Source organism: Mercenaria mercenaria, chromosome 11, assembly GCF_021730395.1.
Source record: "Mercenaria mercenaria strain notata chromosome 11, MADL_Memer_1, whole genome shotgun sequence".
NCBI lineage: Eukaryota > Metazoa > Mollusca > Bivalvia > Venerida > Veneridae > Mercenaria > Mercenaria mercenaria.
This window is the reverse complement of record NC_069371.1, coordinates 52,314,039-52,331,383: the sequence shown is the minus strand read 5'-3', so window position 1 is coordinate 52,331,383 and position 17,345 is coordinate 52,314,039. Positions and strand designations below refer to the sequence as shown.

Genomic DNA, 17,345 nt, shown 5'->3' with positions numbered 1-17,345 from the left:
TGCAGCATGTTATTCAAAATATATATGACCATAATTATAATCTGCAAAACTCTGGAAAACTTCATCCTTATTACCACTTGTTTTATATGGCCAAAGCCCTAGCTAGGTGCGCAAGTAAGAGGCTCGTGCAATTACCCGGGCTTTATATCAGCTAACTGATGCATTGTTGTTTTGAAAAGATAAATCTTACATAAAAATATACAGTAATTGTTTCAAAAAATGAAAATCTTCCTTTTAATAAAATGTGGCACAATTATGGTTACATAGGCCTACTGTTTGCGACTATTTGCCGTCTGCTGGATCCAGTATAAATAAAAAAATTGGTATCACTAGAGTATGGCTTATTCAAATTTCGGCATTAAAAATTGTTACCCAAATCTTTTTACATTATTATTTCCATATATATAATGTAATGCTGAATATGACATGTACTTTTTGTAGATCCAAGGATTTAATGATATTAGGTATTAAAGTATACATTCTTATATTTTTTGTTTTATTGAAATGCTTCGGGTTGTATTTTATTATCAATGGTTACGTATTTGGGCGTAAGCTGGCGAAAATAACCCGCCAAAAATCTCAAAGATCAATAAACGCATATTTGGACACCGCTAGAGGACGCAACAGTCACGTGACATATACTCCATTTCAGTTACGATTTCGATAGCGGAGTGTCTTTCTGTCGCAGCAAAATTTCTCGAAAATGGAAAGTTATCTACTAATTTTGGGACTTATATCCAGTCTTGTTATAGGTAAGCTTTTTGACGAAAATGAAATTTTGAGCTGTTATAGCGTACTTTCCTAACTTTTAAAACTTTTGTGACACCTGTAAATTTGTGCAGGTAAGTTACCGGCAAAAAAGGGGAGGCCATTTTTGAAACTTTACAAGGCGTCTGTTTCAATATTGGCGCGTTCTGATTACAAATTATTATCACGTTTTAATGCTTTACTCATTTAACTAACCGGCAAAAACATGCAGTATTAATTAATTATCGTTAAGTAATTATTGCAGTTATAATGTAGTTTTGTATTGGAAGCAATTTATACTAGTTTTAAAACACCTGTACAAGGTGTATTGAATTTTTAAGCTATGTAGAGATTAAATTTACAGGAAAACCACGTGTGCATAGATATTGACGTTATGTAAAATTCGAGATATTTGATATGCGTGATTAATTTTTCATAAATTAAGATATATTTGCTGTTTTTATCTTTAAAATGAATTAGATCCATATTTATGCAGTATATGTTTTTATTATTTTCATACTGCTTTATTTTGTAGAGTGATTTTATTTTACATTAAAAAAATAATTATGTTGAACATAGCTGTGCATTTTTATATTTATCTGTTGAACATAGTTATTTGTACAGGTACATAATGTTTTGTTCATAGCATGTGACAAGACCACATGTAGAGTAGTAATATTTGTCTTCATTGATTTACATTGAAATTAGCCAAATACTCTCAATAACACTCAATAAGGCATTCGACATTCAGGCCTTCAGGCAGTCCTAGCTATCAGCTTGATTTCCCTATTGTTCATTATTATCACATAGAGAAAGTGTTCTATCTAACAATTTATCAACACATCATCCATTTCAGTAAACTGTCAAACTTGGTGTCCTTGCACTTTTTTCTGCCTTATATCCTGGGGATAGTATGTGAAAACTAATGCACATATTGATATATCTTTTAAGCTAGAAACACTTTGAATTAATTTGAAAATCTAGAGTTACTGACAGGTCAACCATTAGTGTTTGCTTGTAATGGGTATTTTCATACTGAATAATCGGAAAGAAAGGTTTTACCTCTACTAGTATTTTATCAGAATGATTTGGAAACTGCTCTTTTCCCAGGTAGTTCTTGTTTCTGTATAGGCCACTTTATGTTGTACCCCATCTGAAATTGAAGATTAAACAGTCAGCAAACAAACTTATAAAGGTTAAATAACTTTGGCCTGTTTACTGTAAATCTAAGGTAAATACTGATTACCCACTGAACATCTGCTCAGTTTCTATGAGAAAGGTGGGCCCTCTGTCCCATTTGACAGAAATGAGTTTTTTTTACTAAGCATTTGATAGAACTGTTCTGCCTATACCCAGTGTTTATTACACAATAATTGAATCACTTTATCAGTTGTGATAAAGCACTTCAAAACAATAGGGAAAAAATCCATAGAAACAAAGAACAGTTATATATTCCTTGGGCTTATCAGCTATTTGCTGACAGGCCTGGTAATTAGGTAGGCAAGACATAAATAATATTATCTCTCTGACCTTATTAAAGAATTGTTTTTTAGGATGCATAGGTAAGAAGAACTGTTGAACAAAGTTAAAATGTAGTGATCAACATAATATGATATATAAGCAATAATTTTAGGTATTTTTTCAATGTACCAATGTAACAAACATGCAGACATATAGATTTAAAAAATCGCATTGGTAAAAAAAAAATTTGACTGGATTGGGGAAATTTGTGTTATGAAGTCTGAAAAAACACATATTTTGTTTGTTTTGCATAATTCACATTGGTCTGTAGCTGTTTCATCACTACCGCCCTAAAATCTGTCAAGCATAAGTTACTTTCTATCCAATTAAAAGCTATTGGCACTGTAACAGGCATGAAAATATTCTCATTTTATTAATATCATTGTATGCAATATTTATAAGCGTTATTGGAAATTGCATGTTTTGCTTGGTTGTTTGTTACAAGTGTTAAACATGGTACATTTTCTTTTCTCTTCCTTCTCACACCGTTCGATGTATTAAATTTAATGATATTTGATATTCCTATGAAATTGCAAGCTTTAAGGTGCACATTTTTTTTTTGCTGCAAATCATAACATTACAACCACATTATGTATTTTTCTTTGTCAAGAAAAACTTCCTGCTCATATAATCATTATTTACAGGGTTTTTTTTCGGCCGTTTTTATAGCCGTTATTCGGCTATATTCCCAATGCCAAAAAGTATGTTTTTTTCCCAAAATGAGTGCAAAAATTCCCAATCTACATCCTGAAAAAAATTTCATCAAAATTGCACAAACATTGACCAAATTATGGACAATTTTGTAATGGAAGTATATCTTAAAGAGGTTGTACAATGTGAAACAAGTGTATCAGAAAGTGCTTAAACACATCCTTACTATATCCTATGGGACTTAATATTTCCCAATTTGGAACAGTTATGCGTCAAAATTCCCAATTTTGGGGGTATAGGCTATGTTCCCAAAATAGCTAGAAAAAACCCCGATTTAGGTGGTGATAGTCACATTTAACATCTTCTTTTATATAGATCTATTCAACAGATTTTGCAGAAATAAACTTAAAAATTACAAAAGAATTGTGGGAGCCCCCTCCCCAAAGAAAAGAAAAGAGGTAATATTGTAATCATGACTGGAAGCTTCTATTGAGATGAATATTTTTCGCTTTCATATATTCACTTTGAAAATTTAAGATGTTGGTGACTGGATAGGAGGAAAGACTTTACAAATCATAAATAAATCTGTTTGATATATGGTAAGGTAATATATTTTGGCTACTTGAGTAAATATTTCAGTATGCTAATGTATTATTTACCAGGCCAAAGTTTCTATGAACTTTTATCCACCTATCTGAATGATAAAGGGAAAAGGTGAAAGTTTTCCAACCTATAACATTACAAGCATAAGTTTGTGTTGTTATAATAGATAGCAAACTTGAGGGAGACATTGTCCTATAGATAATCTCATGAAAAGATCTCTCTCAATATCACTCAAAAAGAAAAGAAGTAAAAACTACATGCAGATTTATCATTAAAAAGTCAGAAAATGGTGCAATGTGCTTTGGGCATAGAATATTTGTTAAGTGTACTGTACTGACAACCTTATAAAAATACAGACAATATATAATGACATTGACCAGTCGCAGAGTTTCTTAAGTAAATATTCTTTATTAAAACATTTCCATTTTGTTTAGTATGGTCAACGCAGGAAGGTTCTGGCAAGGTGAATGTTTAATAGACAGCCTCTGATTCAAATGTGGTTGGTACTACTAACACTACTGTCTGGTACAGAAGTCTTGAATGCTGGGTAGATTTACTGAGTGCAATTTTAATCCACTGTATAAAACAAACAAATCACACTTGAAAATATGCTATTTATAAGAGAAGATTTGAGAGGCAGCCTCTGGAATCTTCCAGAATCAATACCATTGAATATTGTTCTTTTCATAAGAATACTAAAAGCTGCCACCAGATATATATCCAGATAGAAGCTCTGATTTCATATCTGCGTTTAATACAACCAATGTTAATAGATTTTTGGAACAATCTATTAGTCGGAGCTAATTCTATGATAAAATCTGTTGTCATCACCCTGATAAACATGATATGGTTGAGAATTGTCTTATTTCTGTGCTAGGTAATTTATTTCTGTTTTATACCCCTAAAGGGAGGCCCTCTCTGGTTTGGAACACATCATTCTTCAGCTGTTATTTTTTAAAGGATTGACCAGATTTGGATGAAACTTTATACATACAATTAATTATTATTATTCATAATGTGTAGTGTGACATGCAAGACTTTAAAGTGTTGGATCTGTATGGCCACGGTCACAGGCAAGGACAATATTATATAATTCATACACCCAACCCGCTGGCAAGGTCACTCCATTTCAGAGACATTCGTCAACTCCATGTGAAACATAAAAAATATCTCAGACTACATCAAAGCTTAGAAAAGTCCATAATTTCCAGTTTTGAAACTTGGTCATGAAATTTGTTTCTCCTATCAAGCTTATACAGGGTTTCATAACATCAAAACTTTCCTTTTATTAATTAAGTAAAACATCCAGAACTTAATATTAACCTTTAGCATGCTAGATAAATTGTCGTCTGCTGGAAATGTCGTCTGCTGCAATTGTAAAGTTCATTCAATTTGCTCCAAAATTGGAAGAAATATTGTCAGGGTAGCAAACAGCTTGGAACCTGATCAGACGCCGATTTAATCGGCGTCTGATCTGGTTCCAAGCTGTTTGCAAAGGCTGTTAAATTCGCCTGCAGCAGGCTAAGGGTTAGTAAGAGTACACTGACTAGAAAAAAAACTACACAATTATTTATTATTCACATTAGATAAAATGATAATACTGAAAATTTATTGATAATACCCTCTTGCATGAGGAGCCACTTAACAATTTTCCAGAGATATGATTCCATTTGCCAGTACAGTTCTGTAACAGGCTTTAGCTTGATTTATAGCTGTTTTATTAAAGAGGCAATTGATTTCCTGTAATTGATATAATTGAGCTACAAGACTGATGAGAGTTGATCTTTTAATCTGTTTATATTGTTTTCATGCTACAGGAGAAACTATGGTATTGTTTGGAGTTAAATTTCAGTATTTGTGTACTTAATAATGTTCTCTTATAGTGCACTAACGGGCATGCTGTTAGCACCAATGCTTTCTTGTGCAAAAGAAATGTTACTGAGAATTCTGCTTTATTGATCAAACTTAAATTTGTAAAAATATTGAATGTAAACTTTTTGTATGCCTAGATAACAATGAAAATGGGGTTTATGGGGATTGGGTGTGTGATTAAATCTTCAACCATTTCAGTATTGCTCTTTTACTTGAAAACATTCTATATATATATTGACCAGAAGTCAGAATCTGATGTGATCCAAATTTTCTGTGAGGAAACTACTTTTGTTCCCCTTTTGATATTTCAGTATTTAAGTACTTCCCTTTTATTTGCACAATATTGGTAACTTTTGAAAGTCATCTTGGTTTGTATGAAGATATTGTCAGATCTTCTGAAATACAAAACCATTTCAAAAAGCCTTGTAGTTTTTCTTTGTAATTGATTTGTGACATTGAGCCATCTATTGATAGATTGAGGAGGTTTAAAATAATACCCTGATAATTGTCCCAGGTATTATTGACAGCATAGCTCTGTTGTATAGCTGAGAAATGGACTGGTCATTACAGGCTTTAATTGCTTTGTGGCTGAGCTGTTAAAATTTTGAAAGGGAGGTAGAAAAATACCAATTTTTTAAGGAATAGATGTACATCCATGAAACCTTTGACTTTGACAAGAAGTTTTATTTATATTTTCCTACTTGCAGAACATAATCTTGATGAAACAGTCCCTATAAATTAGGCTGGTTTTCACCAAATAAAGACCCAATCAAACAAAGTCTACTATGATTTGCTTTCTTATGTAATCTGCACTTTTAAAAGTTTTATTTGGCAGGCTGAAAAATGATTTCCTTCTTTTTCCATTTTTTTCCAGACCAGACTTGCCACCTGATGGTATATCTGTACACATTAGGAGAACCAGTGACTACCATCTTTAGATTGAAATTTAATGAATGATGAGCAAGTAGCAGTGAACAGACTTGCATAATTATGGTCAAAATCAAAGTAAATGAAAATAAGTGGAAACTTCTGTTGGTGTATCTTCTTTGCATAAACATTGTAATACGCCAGTGTGTCCGTCTGTCTGTCCGTCCTTTAGTAATTTTGTGGCCGCTTGGAAGAAACTTGGCACAAATGTTCACCACATCAAGAAGATGTGCAGAGCACATGTTTCGGATGGCTAGCTTCAAGGTCAAGGTCACACTTAGGGGTCAAAGGTCATACCTTCGGGTGTATATTGCTCCACATTGCGATGCTCTTGTTAGCTCACCTGTCACAAAGTGACAAGGTGAGCTTTTGTGATCGCGCGGTGTCCGTCGTCCGTCCGTGCGTCCGTAAACTTTTGCTTGTGACCACTCTAGAGGTCACATTTTTCATGGGATCTTTATGAAAGTTGGTCAGAATGTTCATCTTGATGATATCTAGGTCAAGTTCGAAACTGGGTCACGTGCCATCAAAAACTAGGTCAGTAGGTCTAAAAATAGAAAAACCTTGTGACCTCTCTAGAGGCCATATATTTCACAAGATCTTCATGAAAATTGGTCAGAATGTTCACCTTGATGATATCTAGGTCAAGTTCAAAACTGGGTGACGTGGAGTCAAAAACTAGGTCAGTAGGTCTAAAAATAGAAAAACCTTGTGACCTCTCTAGAGGCCATATTTTTCATGAGATCTTCATGAATATTGGTCAGAATGTTTATCTTGATGATATCTAGGTCAAGTTCGAAACTGGGTCACATAGGGTCAAAAACTAGGTCATTAGGTCTAAAAATAGAAAAACCTTGTGACCTCTCTAGAGGCCATATTTCTGAATGCATCTTCATGAAAATTGGTCAGAATGTTCATCTTGATGATATCTAGGTCAAGTTCGAAACTGGGTCACGTGGGGTTAAAAACTAGGTCAGTAGATCTAAAAATAGAAAAACCTTGTGACCTCTCTAGAGGCCAAATTTTTCATGAGATCTTCATGAATATTGGTCAGAATGTTCACCTTGATGATATCTAGGTCAAGTTCGAAACTGGTTCATTAGGTCACATGTGCTCAAAAACTAGGTCACTATGTCAAATAATAGAAATAACGATGTTATACTCAGTTGAACACTGGGTCATGTGGAGATAGGTGAGCGATTCAGGACCATCATGGTCCTCTTGTTTTTATTTATGCGCTTGATTTCATCTGAAAGGTCTACATTTGCAGTTGATTGCCGGAGTTCAAGTGGCTTTCATCCTAGTTGTCAATACATTTTTGTTTCATCCCATTTACAAAACTATTGGGACAATGAGATCTATATGGTACTTATCTTTGTCCATTTAATTGATATTAGAAGGACTAATTGCTAGATTAAATGCTTTGGTATTTTGACGAAGGTCAGAAATGTTCCTCATCTACTGATGGACATGGTTATAGCGATGCTCCGAGAGACTGCAAACATACATGTATAATATTGTCAGGCCTTCACAGGCACAAAATTTAATGTTACCACATTATATTGTAAAAATCAAATGCATTATAGTTCACAATTTTATTATTTGACTCAAAGTTTAAAAACCAGTCACAAAACATAGGAATCTGATTGATTGTTTTAGCACAATTTTTAAAACTGATTATTGGGATGGTTGCATATTTGAGACTGGTTTCCAAACCAGTACTAAATTCTTAACAGTGCAGAGTACTTTACAGTTTTAGAAAAGTATTATATGTGTTAAGCAGTATACATTGTTGGCTAATTGCACAGTACAAGAATTACAGCTTCGGGAAATGATCAAAATAATAATATCTCCATACTTGGAGCACAAATCACAACTTTCAGGCTTTAATTTGTTATCTCATCATCTTTAATAGCCTTGAAATATTTTGATTTGAGCGGGATCTGAATTAATATTAAACATGTTTAATTTCATTGCATCAATAATTTTGTGCAGACCAGTGTGTTTAGTAAAGCCAAAGTCAATTATGATAAAGTTTGACAAATAGGGACACATAAAATAGATATTAAATTCAGAGAAGGCACTTGCATATGAACTGATGCGACTCAAATTTTATAATTAACTGACTAGTATGTGGCCATAAAATGGCTGAAGTACCCAAATTGTAATAAATGGAAATAATAATGGTATAGATGATGCTCGGAAGGCAAGCATCTAAATACATCTGTTACAATGGCTAGGTTGGATTTTGTCCTCGCAGAACAGATGTTTCCCTTATAATATAATCAATGATTCTGTTTGAGCTGGCTTGTTGAGAAATTTGATAAAATATCTATTTAGATTTAATACACCCCAATATTGACTCCAGGCGTTTCCATTTTGGCTTTAATCTTGTAAGAAAAATAGTGCCTTTGATCATGTAAATCCATCAGAGAATGGAAGGTCCTTTGACACATTAGTCCCCACCTATCATAGATTATAAATCTGCTTTGAAGAAAGTTATTAAGCCTTCTTTTAATTGTAAAATGACCCTGGTTTGCAGCTGAAAATGAAAGTCTTTCCACTTATTTGGGTATCTAGCAGCTTGAGGTGGGTGTTGAGTATTTTCAGGTAATAAAGGGTACTTGAACATATTTTTTTAATGCTTGTTAGAGATAATGATGGGGTCATTTTCAGGTAATAAAGGTTATACTACATATATTTTCCTAAATGATTGTTGATGATTATCATCAGGGACAAATAAGTATAGATAGATACTATTATTATTCCTATATTGATTTATGTTTAAGATACATGTATGTTTGCCCGTCAGCTCTTAAACATGACATTGTACATGATTCATTTTCATCATTTTATAAACAATGCGCTTGATATATTTCAATATGTCAATCAATAAAACAATGGTCTAAAATTTTTATGGTCATTTCAACTTTCTAATTTCATTTCATTGCCGGAGGTAATTTGTGTGTGAATGTTCTGATAAAAATGTTAATTTATTGCCACAATAAAATACTTAGTAGTTGTCTTATGTGGTATAGATGGCCATTGATAAAACATTTTGACCAAGGTAAATGACAGATCATGTGGAATATTTAGGTACTTAGTACAGATATTTTAGTGAAGTGTATGATGTATGTCCACCTGGAGGTGGGTATTAACATTGTTATGTCCAGTGGTTAAAGTGGACATCTCAGGACACTGACTGACCAGTTGTCAGGTAAAAGGACACTGACCAATAAATTATACAAAGGTTATTTCAGTTATTGTGTTATTGCATTTGTGTTTGAAATATGAATGCATTTTGTAACATTAGCCCCCTTACTGTCTAAAGTGTGTTCAGGTAGTTTGCCTTTTAGAGCTTGAGAAAAAAAAAGTTCCATTTGCCAGTGTACATGTAACTGTATAACTGTAGAAGCATTGTTCTAGGACTATGTTTTGTCCATACTGATATGTATGCAGCAATTATTTACAAGTTGCAACACTTAATAGATGTCATTATCATTAAAAAAACTTCACTATAGAATTTCGCTAATTGTTTAGTAAGCAATTACTCAAGAATGCTTTAATTACATATTCAATAATTTTCATTTTTTAAAGTTGGTCAGGATTCTCGAGATGTATATAAACTGACCGAATTTTCCCTCCTTTTGTTAAGAAAATGCTTCAACGACTACAAGAGAAGTTCTGGAATAAATTCATTCTTATTTTAGCAATAGTTAACCATACTGCGTCAGCCTGTGTCTCAAATTCCAGTCTGTTGTTGAAGTTGAAGCCACTCTTGGAATACAGCTTTGCCATTGGTCAGTTTGAATGCAGTGCTCAGAAGCAGCCAGTCAGATGCTAGAATGCTTATTGAAATGTGGAAACATCTGCTCAGTGATAAATGCATGCATGTGTGCAGAATCTTTCCATATATATTACCGCATTATGATGTATCTGCAGCGAAAACTTTGGTTTTGGTTTGCAAGGTGACATGGTTTCTAAATTATCTGGTTTTGCATATCTGTTCATTCGAGCTAATAAAATAAATTGAAATAGGTACAGACTTTTGACACTGATGTCTATTGCTGTCAGCTACTAGTATAATACTTACATATATACTGTACCAGTATGCAGTACAATTATACAAAAACATGAATCAGGAACTTTTTACATTTGTGGATATGCTTAATAATATAAGCATATTTTGCCAGATGTGAATGAAAAGGAAGCTGCAGTATCATTTTGCAATATGGATTGAAAACACCAAATATTAGACTGGCATCAGTCGTTAGAGTCATTACCTGTAAAGCACTTGGCCATAAAATCCTCTCTGATACCACTTTCTCATAAAATTTGCAATATCTCTAGCCTCTGTCTCTATAAGCCACAGTAAAAGGGAGCTACAGAAAATTTGATATATATTTAAAAATAAATAAATAAATAAATAAAATGGGAAATGTTTAATCTCAACAGACTGTGTAAGTCTAACCAAATATGTACCAATTAATCAAATTTGCCACATATCTGTGCAAAAACATTTACAATATCCGAGACATTTGTTTCCACGGTTATAATTATTCTGGTCTTAAAAAAGTAGGTCGTTTGTATTTTGTGTCTCATTACTTAGTGTCAAATGGGCACCTTTGGTTGACTTTGGTTTAAGGTACCTTTGACAAGTTTAACCTTGGAAAAAAAAAGAATCCTTAAATAAAAAAATGAAGAAAGGCGGTGGTTATTACAATATTGTCAAGTCCAATGTGTCATCTTGAAATCATGTGTATTCACAAATCCGTAGTTGTAACCTTGTTCATATAATATATATGTTCAATTTGTGGATTTTCGACATAACGTTTAGGTGATAAAAGTGTGATTTTATTGCTGCAGTGGTATTTTACTGGTATTAACAGTTCACTAAGAGTAGACCAAGTGTAAAAATTTTACGAACGAATGCATTTTATTTGTACAAAATAACATATAATTTGGTTTACGGCAGTTTGATAAATGATTAGATTTAAGTGGATGTATATGTTTGAATTGGAAGATGTGATCATGATATATTAAAATGATGAAAATGACACATTCTTTCTGTACAAAATTAATTGAACAAGATTTAGATGATTTGAATATACATACTGATTCATGAAATAAATGAACGCCTACTCTTAAAGTTTTAGATACAACTCTCTTTTGCTATGATTTTGTTGTTCCACTTTCATATCTTTTTTTTTGAAGTATTTGATTATAATAGAAATGAGTCATGTTTTTATACATAATTTATTTTAGGTCGATTGTGAAGGAAGTCCTACAATTTATATTAATCACTTTCGACACCTCATTCCTGATGGAATCAATCGCCACGAGGGTATGAGAGAAGAAGCCAGTTTCTTCCCTTTAATGCTGAGCGCCAAGCAAGGGAGCTACTGGTACCATTTTTCATGTCTTTGGTATGACGCGGCCAGGGATCGAACCCACGACCTTCCGCACTCGAAGCGGACGCCCTACCATTAGGCTATCGGGGCGGTTTGTCTAGAACATGGTTTGAATGTGGCATTTTAGCCTTTACCATAAAGATATTAAAGATGAACATACATTTTATAAATTACTCTGTGTTATTAACTTGCATGATGTGTTCGCTATACATTTTCAAGTCCCATTTTAGAAACTTATTTAAAAAGACAGTTCAACAAAGGCCGTGTTGTTGTGTTTTCCAAATTTGATGTTACTGAATGCGATACCCACTTGAAGCCCACTGACTTCCATGCTGTTATTTGATATGTTTGAAAAACAACTTAAGATGAGATATGATAGGAGTTTAAATAATTTAAGTGAGCGAAATTCTAGTAAAGGAAGGTTTTTAATGAGAAAATCAATGTGTCCCAATCCAAGGTTGCTTGTTCCTGGTGTGTATTGTTAGACAAGAAAAGTGCAGAATATTAAAACATGTATACTAGTCTGTATTTGTTTTCAGAATGAATTTTATGTTGCAGTTTTGTTATCTTTTTTCTGCAACATCTGAAGACTATAAAAGCACATACAAACTTAGCAGGTAGCTATTAAAGGAAGTTACATACTGTGGTTTCTTAAGACAGGTGGCTGCATAAGATGAAAATGTGAAAGCTGAATACATAAGGCATATGTGTGCAAATACATTATTGGTCACTTCCATATATGGAGTGGTTCTCTAAACCAGAGTACCTCCCTTCATTTATGACATGTATATTAGGTATCATGAATTCCGATATATCGAGCGTTTCCCTACAAAATTCAGCTTAAAAGGATATTTTGTGCACAAAATTTTGGGCCGGGACTTGAAAGTGTCTCGGAGGTAGCTGAAAAGTGTGTTTGAGATATCGAGCAGCAACTGCATATAAATGGTCTGTTTTGGGGAAAAAAAACTCAAAGGTTACAAAAAAATGTTAAAATTAATGTACCAAACGTAAAGCATACATGTGTAGTTATGAAACATGTGTATTTTTTTTTATACGAAAATGAATGAATTTCACTGCTTTTGCGAAATAGTGTTGTAAAAGTGATTAACAGCTTGCCCTCCTTACTGTCACAAAAGATTTTGCAAATGATTTACAGTGTTAAGTAGCTTATAGTAGAAAAATGCTTATATAAGCTAAACTTCTAGATAAGTAATAGTTTGACACAGGTAACATTGCCAATGGACAAGATTGAAGAAATTATTTAGAAACAATGCAATATGTATAAAGTAAATGTGTACAGTCAGCAGTAAAAAATATATTATACTGAAACTTTGTTGTATACATGCACTTTTTAAATACCAGAAATTTTGTTTAATGAAAAATGTCTTTCTCCCAGTTTCAACTGAAAAGGCCATCTCAGGCTTCAAAAGTCATTAATTATGATGCATCCACTACAATTTTTGTAAAAAGAAATTGTTATAATTCATGCATTAAGCAATTATAATATTTTTACATATTGGCGAAAATATTTGTCCTCAGGTAGTCAGCTCCCACTACAACTACCCGACCCCTCCGCCCTGAAAAAAAAGATGAAGTTATACCAATAAATAGTTCCAGTTTAGAGCATTTGACATTGATTAAACCTCCAGATAAAGATGAATGAAAACTGCTAAATCAGTCTTAAGTGTAACTTAAAATGTTAAGAGGCTATTAATAAAAATGCCTGCCATTGTAATTTCAGTTAAAGATCTTAATTTCATGGTGTAATTATGCATCACAATTCAGTTCATTAAGTAAAATACAGATTTAAACCAAGATTACTGATTGGTAGAAGTCAATTTTTACAGGAGCATTTTTACAGGAGCATTTTTGCGTAAAATTCATGGCAGTAATGGTGTTTGAAAACAGAAAATGCTTTTTTTCCCCCCTCAGAATAATGAGAGTCTTCTAACATATTGTTAGATGCTGCAAGTGTTATTGTTGGCAGAGAAACTGGCAATTTTTGTCCTACCTTAAGAAAATTAATTTTGTTTGACTGAAATTTTCAAGATTCTTGAAGGAGTATTTCATTTAATGACAGATTTCTTTTAACCAGTTACTGTTTGTGTAAAGAGGGACCATTCCTCCCCAGCTTTAGATGTTCTACCTTGTTAAGTGTCTGTCTGACGTCAGTTCCACAACCTCACAAAAAACACTAGAACTGTTTGAATTTTGTCAGTGTGTCCAGCACTCCAGCACCATTTGTGAAGTCTGTTAGTCATGGTGGACTTATAATATGTAGTCATGTAGGTCACCAACCCAACTTCTGTTCCTGCCTTTGCTGCACTTACTGTATCTCTGTCTGGAGACTACAAATAATTTAATGTCTAATTGTTTTTTGTGGCAGCCTTGGGATTTTGTATCTTGTCATTTACTAGGAATCGGTTACTTTATTTCAGTTGCAAAATGCGAAAACAATATTATTGATTTAATGTAACTGACTGATAAGTAAACTGAACAGTTACATTCACATTCTTCATGGTTCTTGGTACCCAAAAGGTCAAATGAGGATGAATTTCAGATATAGTGCTATTGTAACCAGAAGTAATATTCAGTCCAGATTCGCAGTGTGACAGTATTGAAATTCCTTCGTGCAAAATGTAATATCATATGCCATGCATATACATTCTTTTCTATCATAGACATTACCAAATATGGCCTGTTAACATCCTAGTCACCTTCATGTCTTGGGACTTGGCCTTTTGTCGACAGATACAAGTATAATGGATTAGTTCTTGCTCCTTGGAGAATTCTAGACAAGGATTTGAATGAGAGAACTGGTATTTTCCATGTGCTAATGTCTGTCATTACAATACAGTTGATGGGTTTGCCCATTGTCAGGGTAACAGATTCTTATTTACAAGCAATTTATTAGCTATTCATACCATTATGGCATTGTTATCAATAGTGATATCAGTTCCTCTGATCTTCTGGAGAAGTTTGTTGAAATTTTATATATGTAGTATGATGGTTATTCATCAACCCTGTTAGTGTTATGGAGTACATTATGGGTCTAAAGTCTTCTCTGTGTTCTCTTATTCAGATTACATACACTTTATTATAAAATTGTACCTAAGCAAAATAACACATCTACCATTGGTGTAATGCAAATATATTGTAATTTTTTGCATTATTTGCATTTCCTATTTTTACATGAAGTAGGGGATATAATCACAGGTGGCAGTAACGTACCTAGGATACAGTATGGGTCCATGAGCCATATGCACTTAAATTGTGACAATGAGCCATGAGAAAGGTGATCAAGAACAGTATTACATGTGCATTGCTTCCAGGTCCGTATTTTATTTTCAAAACAATATTTCCTTATCAATGATTGGCCGCCTTTTCGGCAAAAGATTAATCTTTCAGAAAAACCTTACTTCAAAACCCAGTTCCAAACCGTTTACGCATCACGAGCGAGCAACGGCGTATGAAACGATAGTGATTTCTCCACCCGAATAAATCCCACACATTTTTCGCACCGAAGTCTCCCCCGTAAAACAAATCAAGTACACCATGTCAGTTAAAAATAGCACTAAAAGCAGTCAGAATAGGCTAAATGTAAACTGACAAGACTAAAAAATAAGGTTCAATTCTACTTAATTACTTACCAGTTGTTATTTATTTGAATTTGGTAAATAATCCTCGTGAGCCATCGCTGCTTGTTTATATTCGGGTACTCTTTGGATTTTATCGCTACGTTTGAAATACATAAACTGTCTCCGCCAATGAAAACGTTCTTTACAACCACCGTCTTGTCAACGGTAATCATGGCAGGCGAAGGTAATTTCCGGAAGTGAAAATATTAAATAGCCAATTTGTAAGTAACAAAGTAGGATTGATCCTAGTTTTTGGTCTTGTTAGTTTGTGTTTAGTCTGTTATGACCGGTTATAACGTTATTTTAAACTCGAACTGTGTGCTTGATGTGTTTTAGTGGGGAGACTTCGATGCGAAAAATGTGTGGGAATTATTCGGGTGGGGAAATCACTATCGTTTCGTATGCAGTTGCTCGCTCGTGGTGCGTAAACGGTTTGGAACTGGGTTTTGAAGTAAGGTTTTTCTGAAAGATTAATCTTTTGCCAAAAGGCGACCAATCATTGATAAGGAAATATTGTTTTGAAAAAAAAATACGGACCTGGAAGCAATGCACATGTAAAACTGTTCTTGATCACCTTTCTCATGGCTCATTGTCACAGGAGCAATTTTTTTTTTTCAAAATGGCTTTTTGTCATTTTTTTCCTAAGAAAACATAATTGTAGTAAATTTAAGTGCATATGGCTCATGGACCCATACTGCATCCTAGGTACGTTACTGCCACCTGTGGATATAATGTTGATTTGAAAACTGTCTTCAGGGTTTTAAGGCTACATTTTGAATTAGAACTTTCCATGATCTTACTGGTTGTTTCTGAGTGCAACCTTGAAATTGACCAAATAACGAATGGCAAGCGTGCATGCTGAGACTGGTCTGTCAAGCCCTGGAATACTTGATAAGGAACAGTTTCTGTCAAAGAAAACTTACATACACCATACATGGGAGCCTTCTGCCAAGACTTCAAGCCAAACTTCGTTGGTTGCAAAATTTATATAATGGAATTAACAAACTGTTTATGAATACTCTAAACAATTTGTCATAAAATCGGTTTGTAACCATTGATTGACCTGGCAATTTAAGCCGACTATAGCCATGTTTGATGGGCAGTTGAATCCAATCACTCATTTGCAATAATTCTGTATGATCCAAGGATTAGGAAAGAGAAGCTTCTGCATAATGCATGAGCCAGATGCAAAGGAGAAAAATTGGGATGTACCAAATATGATCGAAGCTGGTCCTCTGGGAACAGAATTTAATCTCTGTCAAATTTACTATATTCGGTTTTCATACCTATTGGACAGAATGCATTTCACCAGAAGAGCCTGAGGGGATTCAGTGATCAAGGTTTTAAGGTTGTGTTGACTTTATATGGCAGCTGTTACTTCAAACATTGCCGCAGGACTCGAGGTTGCTAAAATTGGATTCAGAGACCAGTCTGACAGTGCAAACTTGACTTGCCATTGGGCCATTTCAGAATTTAGCTCAGAATAGACCAGTCAGAAGCTGATGCTCTTAGGCTGGTATCCGAATTTAATATTGTAACAACTTGGATGCAGGACTGAAAAGTTTCATAAAGATGCCAGCTTAAGCAGGGTTACACAAGATTAGTGATTCTATTCAATTGACTTCTCCTACCACCACCATTTAAGCTAAGCTGGGTGGTTGAAATATGTCATTTGATTTTTGGGTTGATAAATTATGCAGTATATGATTTTAGGGTTATTGTGTGTAATGGGTCATAAATTTTACAGTAAAATTGTGTCTTTATATTTCTAGTACAGTCAGTAGTTTTTTTTGCAGTCTGCATGCTAGAGGAGAATTACTGAAATCCATCTTTTATGAAGTTTGCATTATCATTGTGGTTGACCAATGAGGACTGATTTCTTCATTCATGAATTAAATGTTCATTCTGCATGTTCATGAACATTGCTGAATATGCCATGTAGAATGACCGACTTGATGAGCCTGCATTAAGTGCA

General features: G+C 33.8%; 1 protein-coding gene across 6 annotated transcripts in view; it reads left to right on the top strand.

The window, feature by feature from the left end:
* The first annotated feature begins 595 nt into the window (after nucleotides 1–595).
* Nucleotides 596–17,345, top strand: part of LOC123531629 (uncharacterized) — a 100,532-nt gene continuing 83,782 nt past the window's right edge. For 5 of the 6 annotated variants that reach the window (XM_045312759.2, XM_045312757.2, XM_045312756.2 and 2 more), the window contains exon 1: nucleotides 596–752. In XM_045312759.2, coding sequence (XP_045168694.1) covers nucleotides 704–752 — 49 coding nt within the window. In that variant the 5' untranslated portion in view covers nucleotides 596–703. The remainder of the gene's footprint in view (nucleotides 753–17,345) is intronic. The other variant, XM_045312754.2, reaches the window with a different exon arrangement.